At 57.1% G+C, this 14,196-nt stretch overlaps 2 protein-coding genes across 5 annotated transcripts in view; one reads left to right on the top strand and one right to left on the bottom strand.

Moving 5' to 3' along the window:
- Positions 1-382, bottom strand: part of Fam83g (family with sequence similarity 83, member G) — a 28,741-nt gene extending 28,359 nt beyond the window's left edge. The window contains exon 1 of the mRNA XM_005399278.2: positions 267-382. The gene's annotated coding sequence lies outside the window, so the exon portion shown is untranslated. The remainder of the gene's footprint in view (positions 1-266) is intronic.
- Slc5a10 (solute carrier family 5 (sodium/sugar cotransporter), member 10) overlaps positions 1-14,183 on the top strand; it is a 73,322-nt gene extending 59,139 nt beyond the window's left edge. For 3 of the 4 annotated variants that reach the window (XM_005399284.2, XM_005399280.2, XM_005399282.2), the window contains 6 exons: positions 7,169-7,276; positions 9,743-9,893; positions 12,920-13,088; positions 13,215-13,430; positions 13,673-13,730; positions 13,845-14,183. In XM_005399284.2, coding sequence (XP_005399341.1) covers positions 7,169-7,276; positions 9,743-9,893; positions 12,920-13,088; positions 13,215-13,430; positions 13,673-13,730; positions 13,845-13,951 — 809 coding nt within the window. In that variant the 3' untranslated portion in view covers positions 13,952-14,183. The remainder of the gene's footprint in view (positions 1-7,168; positions 7,277-9,742; positions 9,894-12,919; positions 13,089-13,214; positions 13,431-13,672; positions 13,731-13,844) is intronic. The other variant, XM_005399285.2, reaches the window with a different exon arrangement.
- Positions 14,184-14,196: the final 13 nt, after the last annotated feature.

Here is a 14,196-nt window from a genome sequence, read left to right as displayed (position 1 = left end):
CCCGTGTCCTTCGGGCTGGGACCCGCACGCCGGCTTGCCGCGCTGCCTGAAGTCTCGGGCAACTCCGCGGGCGGGAACTTCGCCGGGTCTGCCGCTGCCAGAGGCAGGAGACCGCGCTGTCTCGGCCCCGCCGGCGACGCCCGGCTTTCTCGGGGCCTCCGGAAGGGAGCGGTCTCAGGGTCCCCGGGCCCGCCACCGAGAGCCCTGCGGAGGCGCCCCCAGCCCGGGAGCGCCCAGGGGCCCCAGCAGCGCAGCCACTCGCTTACCTGACGACGCGGGCGACCCGAGCAGAGCCGGCGACCTGAGCGTGCGGGCGGAGCAGGGAGCTAGGGCTGCGGCGGCCTGGAGCTCGGGCGGGGGCGGGCCGGTGACTAAGTGCCACCCCTCCCACCTGCGGCCGCCACCTGTGGTCACGTGCCGCCAGGGGGCGGGGCCGGAAGGGGAGTCACACCCACTGAGGCCTGCAAACTGTAGGTCCTCATCCCCTCAAAAAATTCAGGGCCCGAATCCAAGAGCTCGTGCACACTGAAGCCCAGAGAGGGACAGTGTCCTCCCTCAGGTCACACAGCAGGCACCGTCTAAACCCTCAGTGACCCTGGTCAAACTCTGGCTGTGTCCAGTCCAGCCGTGGAACAGAAAGTAGGGCAGCTTCATAGACGCTCAAGGGTCCAGCCATGGAAGTAGATTTAGGTTCCTGGGCTGGGAGCCGCAAGGCGGGGGTTAGGCTCGGACTGATACCCGACACTTCCCACAGAGCCCCAGGTGGGCAGAGCAGGACTGCTGTGAGGGGGTCCCAGCACTGGGCCTGCAGGATGAGCAGCGCCCCACCTGAACCCCAGGGAAAGGAGGGACAGAGAGGGCTGCGGAAGCCTGAGGTCAGGCCCAGCTCTCAGCTCCGCGTCCCTGGGGCTTGGGACCCGGTTATGCGGGGGGCGTGGGGACCACATCTAAAGGCAGGCCGTCCGGGCGGGACAGTAAAGCCCATTAAACCTGGCCAACAACAGCCTCTGCCGTGCTCTGGCCAGTGAACCAGGCGCCCCGTCGCCTGCACCAGCCCCCACCACTGGCTGGAGTTTGGATGGAATTGGCTTGGGGCCCTGAGGACTCCATCCGATGCTGGCCGAGGGCTGCTTGATCACAACTCTAGCCCTCGCGGGCTGCCCGCTCTCCACCCTCCGTCTGGCTTCTGTGTTGGAGTCCACTGCCTTGAGCGACCACCTCGCCTGTGCCCAGCACCTTTGGGTCCCCATTACTGACCCCTCAAGCCTCAGGTCCTGCACCCTTCATTTTAGCCCCACCCTGCCTTCAAACTTCAAAGGCTTTAAACCCTCTGAAGGTCCATGCATTCACACCTGCATCTCCCGAGGACCGGAGAGGGGCAGTCCCAGTGGGTCAGCCCTGCACTGCAATTCCTGGAGTCCCATTTACAGTCGCCTGCTTCTGTGCAAGCCCGGGAAACCCTCACTGGTCCTCGGTTTCCCCTTTTGCTCTCCCCAGTGGGCAGAGGCCTGGGGTTTATGAAGGGAGGCCTGGCACTTGCGTTGACAGGCCTCGGGCTCTTTGGACTGTTTGGGTGCACTTAGCTGCCTGTGCCAGCGGTTCACTGAAAGTTGTGAAAAAATGAACAGGGAGGGCACACACAGCTTTCCCAGTTCCTCTGTGACAGCATCTTGCATAGCTCTACTACCTTAGCCAGAAATGAGCCACAGGGCTCACTCAGATTCCATCCAAACGACAGCACTGTGTATGCATGCACATGTCCGTGGGTGCACAGCCTTGCCACATGTGTCAGTTTGCATATACACTGTCACAGTCACAGGGCACTGCCCCCCCCAAGCCCTCCCTTGCAAGAGCCATGCCCACACCTCACCATCTTTAACTCCTGGCAATCTGTCTACTCTTTCTGCCATTTCCTTATTTCAAGAACATTACATAAATGGGAAGCACAGTATGTAACCTTTGGGGGTTGACTTTCTCCCCATTCAGTATGATTCTCTGGCAAATCAGACAGTTGTGTGTGCTGGTACAGAAGGTTCCTGATTTAGGATAGGGACATGTCATTTAAACACAGCCCAGCAGAGAGTCAGTTGTTTCCCCTTGTGATCTCAGGGCTGGCTGGAGCTGTGGCTTGCTGCCACTGCCACCATCACCAGGAAAGATCGTTGCAAACATTGGTGCCTGGGAAGAGAGCCACTGTGATTATTTGGAATAAGGTTTCTACAGAATGCCTATCATTTTCACACCATCATAATACCAAAGATCTTAAGTTCCAACTACAGGTTAGAGACCATCTAGTTCATCCTCTCTCATTGCTAACAGTTGTTCTACAGTGTGGATATGCCACAGTTTGTTCAGCCATGGCTGAAGGGCAGGTGGGTTCTCTCCACCCCCACATTGGGAATTGAACCTAGGGTCTTTACACCAAGCTATATTCTCAGCCCCCTCCCCTTGTTTTTTCAACTTTGAGACAGGAGCTTGCTAAGTCACTAAATTGCCCAAGTTAGACTTGAAATTGTAACCCTTCTGTCTTAGTCTTCCAGAGTGCTGGGATTAGAAACATGTGCCACCATGCCTAAGTTGTTTCCAATTTTTTGTTTTGTATTGCTTTGTTTTGTTTTGTTTCATCTGACACAGGCTCTTATTACATAGTTCAGGCTGGCCTGGAACTCACAGCAATCCTCCTGCCTCAGCCTCCTGATTGCTGGGATTATAGGTGTGCATCACTATGCCTAGCTTGGTTCCAGTTTTTGACTATTATAGATAAAACTGCTATGGACATTCATTCATATTCATCTTCATTTCTGGAAGATAAATGCCCCAGAGTACAATTAATTCCTGGGTCCTGTGGTAATCACATGTTCATTAACAAATTATTGGACTTTTTTCCCCAGAGTGGCTGCACCATCTTACATTCCTATCACAATGTGTGGGTGATTCCATTTCTCCATATCCTTGCCAACTTGTGGCATTACCACTGTTTGTTTACTTCAGCCATCATGACAGGTGTGTGATATTTGACTGTGATTGTATTTACTTACTTTTGTGGTGCTGGGGACTGAGCCCAGGACCTCCTGTGTGCCGAGCAAATGCTGTCCTGCCAGCCACGCCCCTCACCCTCTCAGTGTGGCTGTCATTCACACCTTGTGTACTTATTTGCCACCATATGTGCTCTTCAGCGACTGCCTCTCATGCATTTGCCCATTTCCTAATGGATTTTTTTGCTGGTTTTTGTTTTTTCACCGTTGAGTTTTGGTATGCGGTTTGTAAATATTTTCTCCCAGTCTGCAGCTTGCCCCGTCATCCCCTTCATGGATGTCTTACACAGAGCAAAGTTTTGTTTTGTTTTTTTACATTTCAGTGAGGCCTAATTTGTCAGTTTTTCCTTTCGTGAATCATACGTTTGGTATCACATGCAAGGAATCTTCACCTAGAAGTCGGACGTGGTGGTGCACACCTGTAATCCCAGCACTCAGGAGGCTGGGGCAGGTGGGTAGTGTGGGCTACATAGTTAATTCAAGGCCAGCCTAGACTGCACGGCGAGACCCTGTCTCAAAAATACAAAACAAAAAACCTCTTCACCTTTGCCTAGCCCTAGGTTCTGAAGATTTCATCCTAATTTCATCCTATTTTTCCCAAATGTCTGATCATCTTTTAATATCCTGCCTTTAAATCTAATCAATTCTGAGTTAATTTTGATAAGAAGGTGTGAAGTTTGGATCGAGTTTAAGTTTCAGGTCTATAGATAGCTCCAGAAGGCTTTTGTTTTGTTTTGGTTTGGTTTGGTTTTTTTTTTTCCAGTACTGGGAATCAAACTCACGACCTTGCGCTTGCCAGGCAGGCGCTGTGCCGCTGAGCTAAATCCCCAGCCCCCTCCAGAAGGCTTTTATAAAGCAAACCACCTCAGAGACCTTAAATAATCACCCAGCATCACACACGGAGTTGAGGAGCCAGACTCAAACCCAGCTCTATGCCTCCCTCCTCTTTTTTTTTTTCCCTCCCTCCTTCTCCCTACTGCCTCAGTGGTGTCTGGCTGCCTCCTCGGATGGAGCACGCTGGTTACCCCTCAAAGCGGTCTCCCCTCTTGGGAGAGGGTCATTCCCTCAGTCCACAGACACTGGCAGAAGGTGCCCTGTGTTGCCCTGTGCTGGGCACTGCTGGGACCCAGGCTTCTACCGCAAGCCTCAGTCATGTGTGACGGGAGGCAGGACGCAGGGGTGAGTTGTTGGTGCTGGAGGATGTGGCCCCCAAGCCCACGTGTTCACCTTGAGAAAAACAAGTCTAGGTTCCCTGGGTTTCAGAAGGAGGGGAGAGCGCTCTGGGGAGAGAGGACAGCAGACACGCAGGGCCTGGAGGCGCCCAAGAGAGCTCAGATACTCTCGCAAGTCTGGTAGGGGCCTAACTGGCGCCAGTGGTCCAGGGCTGCAGGGAGGCGGAACTGCAGGGTGGTTAGAGTCAGAAGCGGACACACCAGAGGAGCCAGTGAGGAATGGTGCTCAGCTAAGTGTGGCCATGGCAATGGGACCAGGCCGTTGGGGCCAGGAGGAGCAGGCCCCAAGCTCCTATGCGGCCCTGGCAGGACAGGGTGCTAACGCAAAGCAAGCCTGCCCTCCCTGGCAGGCTGCCCACCATGCTGGCACTCTGGGGAGCTGTGTTTAAGTGGCCGCGTGCCACCACTGCTGTCATAAAGGTGAGGCTGCTCTTTCTTGCTGTTCAGCACAAACCCTTTGTCCAGCCTTCAGTGCCCAGAGGCGGTGCCCCACGCCAAGAGCCAGGAACAGGCTGAATAAACTCGGGAAGAATCTCCTGACTCGGGCTTTCTTAGCCATTATGTGGCTGTGATGCTTTGCTGGTCCCTCCCAGGAGGGTTGGGCCCGCCAGGTGCCAGAGCCACCCAGTCTAGGCCAGAGTCTATGACAGGGGCCCACATCTGCCTCTGAGTGTGCGGCCCAGGGGCCCAAGGTCCTACCATGGGGTCCCAGGCTCTGCCTTTGTGACTAGCATCTCAGCAATTTTGTGCTTTCTGGTCCTGCAGAGTTCACAGGGGCAGAGGTGGTAGATAGGCAACCAGGTCAAGCAGTGCCTGAACTCCTTCTTGGTTCTTTCTAGGCTCCCTTCTCCCTTTCTTCCTTTCCTTCTGTGCTTTTCCTCCTCCCCTCCCCGCCATTCTCTCATTTATTCATTGAACAGATGTTCAGAGTGTCTCCTCTGGGTCCAGCCCTGGCTGAGTGATACCTAGGACTCAGAGATGATTCAAACACAGTGTCTGCCCTCGGGGAGCTCAGGGCCTGGTGGGGAAGATGGACTAGGTAAACAGACGGCTGTGATTCAGTCCTTGGCTGCAGAAGCCCTAGGAAGGAAGCTGCTGTGCCTGGGGCAGGGGGTGCAGTCCAGCAACCTCAGAGGACGCCTGTGCAGTGGGCCTTGAAGCAAGCAGTAAACAAGGGTGGGGGTGGGTGTGGAGGGACAGTGGCAACACAGACGGGAGCGGAAGGAGGGGCCGCGTCTGCAGAGGCACGAAGGCAGCAAAGTGCTGGGCGTGTGTGGGAAAACACAGGCAGGTTGGGGTGCTGGGTACCAGGGTGCTGGGTGCCGGGACGGAGGTTCTGGGACAGGTTGTCCAGGGCCTGTAGTGACATAGAAAGGACTTTTTATCCCAGAAAGCTGTGGGCTGCTAGGGATGGGGGGTGGGGGTCCTGAGAAGTCAGCAGTGGTAAGAGCCTTGACTTTGGGAGCCAGGCCAGAAGGTGGGAGGAGAGGCGAGACAGGCCACTGCTGGGAAGTGAGAAAGAAGGACACGAGCCACAGTGCTGGAGGACCCCAGGGACCATATATCCAGCAGGGTTGGAGACCAAGAGGGGCTGGGCTGGGGCCTTGCTGTGGTGCTCGGCTGGCGACAGGACCCAGCTGCTGCGCCCCAGGCCTAGAAGGAGGGATCTGAGTTTCATCCTAGGGGCCTGGGAATGGGAGGGGGCTTCCAGAGGCACCTTCGGAGGGGCAATCCCACCAGGCAACTGCACCCGAAGCCCTCTGCCGCTCCGAGCATGCTCAGAGGGCTTGTGTCTGAACCTCTATCTCAAGAGGCGTCTCCCAGTTTCCTCTGCCTTGGTGGGCCCTGCTGTAAACTGGGAGACGTGGAGGGGGAGGGCCGAAAGTTTTTAGAAAACCTTCCAGGGGAGGAGCCTCCTGCCAAGGGGTGTGAGAGCAGAGCTCAGGTTCTGTCCCCACAGGGGCAGGAGGCTAGGAACTCTGCTCAGCAGCTCACCAGGGACGCCTAGATTTAAGGTTCAGTCAGAGTCTGGGTGGAGCCCGAAGTTCACAAATTCCTTCTTCCATTCTATGCTGGCCAGCGCATTCTCTTCATACCGTGAGGAGACAGCCCAAGACAAAGTCCCTGTGCTCCTGGGGCTCACCAAGGGGAAGAGCTGTGAACACATCCAGACCACCCCTCCGGTGGCAAGGGACAGTGCAAAGTCACATGGAGGGAAGGGACAGACAGGAGAGGGGGTGGGCTGTTTCAGATGGAGGAGGGGCTTCTGAGGACAGATCTGAGTGGGTGAAGAAGTCAGCGTGAGGTGGGGATGAGGGGCAAGCAGCAAAAGTGAGGGGGCAGGACTGAGAGCTTTGGGTGGAGGCAGCTTGCTGCAAGGCCCGGACACTACGAGAGCCTAGCACCTGGACAGTCCTGGCATGCAGGAGGTGGCTGAGCAGCAGAAAGTACCCAGCCTGCAGCCCTGACCCTGCTCCATACAGCAGGGAAGGTCAGGCAAGCTGAGCAGGCACCTGGCTGTCACAGTGGCCCACCCACCTGGGCAGCATGTGACAGCAGCTGGGGCAGAGCTAGCACCCCCAATGGGCTCTGCAGGCCGCAAACCACTTGCACAGACTACTGGGAGCCCCTGCCTGGGGCGCACAGCAGAGGACCATGGGAAAGTGATGAGGGATGAGATGGAAGACAGCGGAAGAGAGAGGGGCTGGGAGGCTGCCCAGGCCGACCTCTCTTCAAGGCTCCCAGTGGGAAGCTGAGCTCAAGCACCAAGCAGTGAGCAGAGGTGGTGACAGTGCAGCACCAGCCTAGGCTGCCCACTCCTACTCCTATCTGCTCCGGAGCCGTGTCTGTGGGGAGGGACAGGAAGGAGCATCGTGGGTACCAAGCATCCATCTCCCGCAGATGATGTGGGCTGCGTGGTGCCATCCGAGTGCCTGCGGGCCTGTGGGGCCGAGATCGGCTGCTCCAACATCGCCTACCCCAAGCTGGTCATGGAGCTGATGCCCATTGGTGAGGTTTCTGGGTGGGGTCCAGGCAGGGGCTGGAGGGAGGGTTGGGTGGGCGCTTAGGAGCCAGTGTGACATCCCGTAGGACGCTCTTGTCCTAGAGGAAAAGAAGTAGCTGCGAGCAGATGCACTGGTCCTGTGCATCAGGGCTGCCTGGCTTCCCACGTGTCATTCACTTCCTCTTCTCCTGGCCCCTCGTACTGTTAACATCAACCTCATTTCAAAGATGGAAAAATTGAGACCAGAGAGGTGAAGTGCCCCGGCCAAGGTCGGGTGCACATCGGAGGGCAGGCTGGGACCTGATTCCTGCTTACCTGCCTGCAGTGTTCATCACCTCAACCCGTGCTGTGCCAGCCTCGAGAAAGCTCACCACTTTCTTTTCTTAGGCACCTCCTGAGTGCCACGGCCCTTTTACCAACACCATCTCATCTAATACTGGAGTTGTTGGTCCCATTTTACACATGCAGAAACTGAGGCACAGGGTGGAAATGACCTGTCTGAGGTTACAGAGTGACTGACACACAAACTCAAGTCCACTGCTCACCCCCTCTGGGATCAGGAGTCAGGACCCCCAAGCCTCCATCTCTGCAGGCATAGACCCCAATCCTCTGCCTCCCGCAACATATAGCAGGCCAGTGAGTAGAACTGTGCTTTAGCTTTTTCCATGTTTCTTATAGAGGCAGCAGCATCCCTGCTGGGCAGCTTTAGGTGGTGAGCACCCCATCAGAGGAGGTGTGCAAGCAGAAGCAGCATACCAAGGAGTAGGGGAGGTCAGAAGAATAAACACCTTCCCAGGCTCTTTGCAGGCTGAGCTTTTCCTCTCAGTTCCCAGGGTCTTGACTTTACCTTGGCCTCCCAAGCTTTCTGGGCCTCAGTCAGGCCCATCATTGCCCATTCTGCCCTCTGTCCTGCAGAGCCCAGGCCCGGGGACACCAATAAGTATCCCTGCGAACATGCCTGGCTCTGCCACTCGCTGGGGTGGTACTTGGGGCATGTCCTCATCTGTAAACTGGAAATGATGACACCTACCACCCCTCAGCCTCCTCACTGGGATTAAACATAATGACACAGGGATGCTGCCTGGAGCACAGCCTGACCACACTGTGGGCTCCCACCTCGGGACTCCTCCCTTTGTCCTGGGCAGGGGACTTGCCACACCCTAGCACTGACACCCCTCTGACCCTTGCACCCCGCCCCTCCCTAAGCCTACAGCTCCTGGTCTGAGAAATGGGTGGAAGAAGCCCTGAATAAATCTACCCCCCTGAGCAAGACGAGAAGGGCAGAGAAGTGTTTGAAGGGAACCATAGCTTAACTCCTTCTCCTCTGGGCTGCATCCTCCATATTCCTCTGTTTACTGACAAGTAAACAGAGGGGGTCATGGGGTATCTGAAAGTCATACAGCAAGACAGATTCAGAACCATGGCCAAGCAACCCCGCCAGGCAACAACTGGCCCCTCTGAGGGTGAACTTCAGGGGAGGGGAGCCCAGGTCAGGCTCATCCGAGGGCAAAGGGAGAAAGGAAAGTTGAGCACAGAGTCTTTTGCAATGGAGAAGATGCTCAAACACTGAAGAAAAATTGCGAGAGTCTTTGGAGACATACTCAGAGAAAGGCTCGCAGAGGGGAGGTGAAAAGCTCACACACTGAGCCAGCAGACAGGCGTCTTTCCACTTCCTTTAGGGCTCCCCTCCCTCAGGCCTGCCAGGGGCCTAGGCTCCCAGGAGCTTTGCCAATAATGCCTGCAGCCCTGTGAGGGACCATGCAGTGGTTTGCAGGCAAGAGCTGGGGTGAATTTTTTTCTCCAGCTATGGGAGCTACCTCTCTGCTCCGGAGCCGGACCCAGGCCAGGGGCTGCCCTGTGCCTGCTGAGACCTGCCCTGCACAGGATGTGGCGGGAAATTCCAGAGGCAAGGTCCCTGCACGTGGGGATGAGGCATGCACCCTGCCCAGGGTGTGACTGCCAAGCAAATGGTCCCATCCCAAACTTTCTCACCCACCCCAGGCTCTGCCTGTGGCCTGCTGTGAATTTCCTGCAGCCCTCTTGCTGTCTCTGAGCTTCCACTTCCTCGTCTGTCCAAGGGGTTGGTGATCTTTCCCTCCAATGAAGCCAGTGTGAAAGTGCCCTGTCAGCACCAGGCTCTGTGGAAATGAGAGGGCTGTAATAACAGCAACACACTGGGTAATTACAGCTGAGAACTGTGCTGCAGCAGGCCGCATGCACAGGCCAAGAATTCTTGAACCCCACAGCTTGTCCCTGGCCTCCCCAGCCAACTATTTTGGGACCTTCCTCACTCAAACATCTTCAGCCTCTGTCGTTCTCCAGCTCTGCCTTACAGAGGGCTTTGCACATGGTTGTAGAGCCCCTGGAGGTGACAGCAGTGGGGTCTCAGATGGTTGAGCACAGGCAGGAGGGGCTCTGCAGGCCAGACGAAGGCCAGGCAGGGTCTCAACAAGTCCGGGTCCTCACCCCAGGTCTGCGAGGGCTGATGATCGCAGTGATGATGGCCGCCCTCATGTCATCGCTGACTTCCATCTTTAACAGCAGCAGCACACTCTTTACCATGGACATCTGGAGGCAGCTGCGGTTCCACGCTGGCGAGCGGGAGCTGCTGCTGGTGGGAAGGTATGGTTGGTGAATGCCTGGAACCCAGGGAGTGGGTGAGTAATGGGCTCCTGTAGCCCCATGAGGCCCCACCCACCGGAAGTGGGCTTTGAGGGATGCACAGGAATTTGCCAGAGAAAAGAGAATGCCAGAAATGAGGGGAAGAGGGAGCTGGAGGAGCCTATGTATCCTACCCCTTGAACTGCTCTCCTGTCCAGCCCTGCATGGCCGTAGCCCTCTCTCACATGCTGCCCTTACCCTGAACTAGGTTCCCTCTGCTAGGATCAGCCCTCCCTGTCCTCGCAGTGTCAGAGCTCTGCCGCCCTACAATCTGAGCCTGCTGCCCCACCGAGGCCCCTGAGCCCGCAGCAGGACTGGCCCCACACAGGCTGCAGGGCTCACTGGCCTCTGTACTTCTGCCCCACTGAGCTCCTGCCAATTTCCTCTTGGCCCTGCTTATAACCCTCCTTGCTCAACTCACTGACTCAGCCCAAGTGGCCTCTCTGTGTAGCCCTCCCTGATACTCCCAACCGAGGAATAAGCCTTTCTCTCTCCTGTGTGCCCAGATGTCTCTCTGGACACTCCTCCCCACAGGGCTGGCGAATCCCTGAGGACAGGGCTGTATGTGGTCCCACCCTCTGTGCCCAAACCTGGCAGGGTACCCAGGCATCTACAGAGGTAAACTTGGCCATGAATAGTAGAGGTCATGTACCAGAGTATCCACTTGGGTCATCTCCAGGTTCTGCCCACCTCTTCCCCTCCAGGCCACTCAGGCCCCACTCTGCTGGTGCAGGGCACATCCTTCTAGTGCTGGCTCAGCCAACGCAACTGTACAGCCTCTGGCTTTGGGGTGGGGACTCCCTAGAGCCCCAGGTAGTTGTCTTGGTGATGCAAACAGCCAGGCTCCTGTTGGAAGGGTGCTGTTAGGACACGCCAGTCAGCAGTGTGAGCTCATCACAAGCAAGGATCCTCCTGCCATTCTGTGTAGGTGCTCCCTGCCCTGCATCCTGGGCACGCGCCCCTGACCGCTAGAAATCCCAGCTCCCTACCTGTCCTCTGCTGCTGTGCCAGGGGCCCTGCCCCTTTCTAGCCATGGTGTTGTCCCTGGCTAATCCCCTCCATGCTCTAGCATCCCGACCTGGGACCCAGGCAGCCTCGTGCCTGGCCTTACGCCTGCCCATGCCTCTGGTGCCCTCAGAAGCAGCTTCTGCCCTGCTCCCATCTGAGGCCCTGGTCCTGATGTAGTTACTCCTCCTGTCAGATACCAACCCTCACCCACACCCTTGGCTGCCCTTCCTACTGCTTCCCACCTGACCACCAGCCCTGCCAGCCTGCGTTCTCCCCAGGAGCCTGGAGTGGAAGGCAGGGCAGGGTAGGGGCATGCCAGTGACCCCAGCAGCAGTCTCATCAGGAAGCCAGAAGAGCTGTCACTGGGGGAAAGTGGGGTGATGACCTCTACCTTTGGCCCTTGATCTCTGTAGCCCCAAGCCCCACACCTCAGAGCTTCTGTTCCTCCTGTTCCTCCCTGCTACCTGCTTTCCCTCCTCCCCAGAATCCTGCCACGCTGGACAATATGAAAGACTCAGTGATCTTGGGCCACCCCCACAGGAGCTCCCCGCGACCAGGGCAGCAGCCAGGGCCATGATGGACAGGCTGGAAGGGCACAGCTCTTCCGGCTTCCTTGGAGCTGAGAAGGGTTGCTGGGAAGAAGGGCATTCCAGCAAAAGGCACAGTCTCTGGGTTGGGGGGACCTCAGCAACCTGGTGGCAGCTGAATCAGGTGGCAGCTGAACCAGGCTGGCTGCAGAGGCCACGGCCCCAGCTCAGAGATGCTGAGTCTAGTCTCGAAGGGTGGGGTGGGCAGGTAATGGCGGCCGCCTGGGCCTTTGAAGAGGCAGAACCCGCCGCCTGCCAGGCTAAGGGTTAATTAGCCTTAATCAGTGTGGCACCTCCTTCCTCCACCCTCTCCCTCAGGCCTGGAAGTGAGGAAAGGGAGGAAAGGGAGGCGGGCAGCCAGGGGAAGGGGCCCGCCCTGCTGCACACAGCCTCCATCATCCCCAGGGGGCTGGGCTCCAGCAGCTGCCCCCACCTCCCTCCCTGGGAATAACAACCCCAACTGGCCCAGGACGAGGTAAGGGGTGCTCAGCCACAAAGGAGCAGATGGAACACCCACCTCAGCCTTGTCCCCTGAGCTTATAGCCTCTCAAGGCCCCAGGACCCCTCCTCCTGGAAGCACCCTAGATGGATGCTTCCCCTGGGGCTCCCGAAGTACAGCCCTGCTAGGCTGGTCTGTTTTCTTTGCTGGACCAAGGGCTGGGCAGGCACCAGGGCCTGTTCAACATAGGGCCCTGCACCCAGGGGAGGAATGAGGCACCCGCTGTGGAGGGGTGCTCAGCCTCTCAGAGAGGTAAGGCAGGGGAGCCAGAAGGGCTCAGGCTCCTTTTGGAGCCCAAGCTACCCGGCTCCAAACCTTGCCCTCCTAAATCAGTGATCACCTTGAGGTGGATGGGGGTGGATGGGGTAGGTGCGCAGCTGCGGTCCCTACAAAGCCCTGACAGCTCACCAGAGCATGGTGTATTCAGAGAACCACCAAGAGTTCAGTGTGGCCCAGTGCGAGCAGTAGGTCATTTGCAGCCCCCAAATGTGAAATGAGCACCCTCTGTGAGTTGAACTAAAGTGGGAGATACCTACCCTCCTGGAGTATCCAGTCTGAAGAGGGAGATAGGCAGGAGACAAGAAGACACCCAAGAAAATGTGCACATGGAGCTGGCACAGGTCCCTTGGAGGGGAGCAGCCCCCAAGGGTACTCCAAGGGCTAACTCAGCAGATCGCAGGGGAGACAAGAAGCAGGCAGTGGTGGGGGTCAGAGACTGAGTCTACCAGCAGCAGGGAGCTTTGCCAGGGTCTTGAGCAGAAGCAGCAGGCACTCACTGGTGGAGTAAACCAGAGGAGGCTGCAGTGGACAGAGAAGCAAGAGAGCACATCTCAGTGACAGAGGAAGGTGCAGGGCTGAGTCTCTGGACACCCACCACCCACTGTCGCCGACAGGCTGGTCATTGTGGTGCTCATTGGTGTGAGCGTGGCATGGATCCCCATCCTGCAGGGCTCCAACGGAGGACAACTTTTCATCTACATGCAGTCTGTGACCAGCTCCCTAGCCCCCCCAGTGACCGCAGTCTTCATCCTGGGCATCTTCTGGCGGCGTGCTAATGAACAGGTGGGCAGCCAGGAGCTCTCCACCTCCTCCTGTGGACACGTCATGGTGCCCTCAGACCTTCCCTCAATGCCTCAGGAGAGGGTGGGGGCTTGTCTTTCTGCCACTGCTAGCCTCTTTCCTCCCCAGGGAGCCTTCTGGGGCCTGATGGCTGGGCTGGTGGTGGGTGCCACAAGGCTGGTCCTGGAATTCCTGCACCCAGCTCCACCCTGCGGTGATCCAGACACACGGCCGGCCATCCTCCGAAGCATCCACTATCTGCACTTTGCTATTGCCCTCTTTATGCTCACGGGTGCTGTTGTGGCCGCCGGAAGCCTGCTAACTGCACCCCCCCGGCAAGTTCAGGTGAGCTTTCCCTGACCTTTGACCCTGTAGGCTTCTTGACCTAAATCCCAACATTCTCTCACTCTGCTCCTGTCCTGATCCCTGACCCGCTCCAACTCCAGAATTTTCTAGTCTTTGACCCCTAACCCTGCCTTGCTGTAACTTCTGTCCCCTTTCAAGCTCAGCTTCCTCTTTCCATCCTGACCCTGGCCCTCTCTGGACCCCCCTGTCCCACCACACTCCATCCCTCACATGCCTTGCAGATCGAGAACCTTACCTGGTGGACACTGGCTCAGGACCTGCCCCTGAGAGTCAAAGCAGGTACTTGTGTGACCCTCAGCCCTCCCCAGCTCTCCACCCTGAGGCTGGGGCTGCAAGAGTGGGTTCAGGGGGGTAGCCTTGCATCCCTCATCTGTCCCTCCCACCTCCCTCCAGGTGACAGCCAGACACCCCACAAACGCCTTTTCTGGGCCCGTGTGTGTGGCTTCAATGCTGTCCTGCTCATGTGCGTCAACATCTTCTTCTATGCCTACTTTGCCTGATGCTGCCATTCTGGGCAGGAGGGAGGCAGCCTGGAGTCCTTAGGCCACACTGTCTCCCTAGAGTGAACACTGGACCCAGAGGAGGCCTGACTCCCCTCACAGCTACAGAGCCGGTCCGTGCCCATTGATTGGCTGAGCCAGCAAAGAAAAGACCCTGAAAAATTAGGGGGATAATGAGAAAAAAGAACGTACTATTTCAAAATTAGCATAAAAATCATAGTTCAGAAGAAAATGAGATTTGCGAT

Source organism: Chinchilla lanigera, unplaced genomic scaffold (assembly GCF_000276665.1).
Source record: "Chinchilla lanigera isolate Chin_1 unplaced genomic scaffold, ChiLan1.0 scaffold00066, whole genome shotgun sequence".
In the NCBI taxonomy this organism is placed as follows: domain Eukaryota; kingdom Metazoa; phylum Chordata; class Mammalia; order Rodentia; family Chinchillidae; genus Chinchilla; species Chinchilla lanigera.
This window is presented reverse-complemented; position numbering and strand designations above follow the sequence as displayed.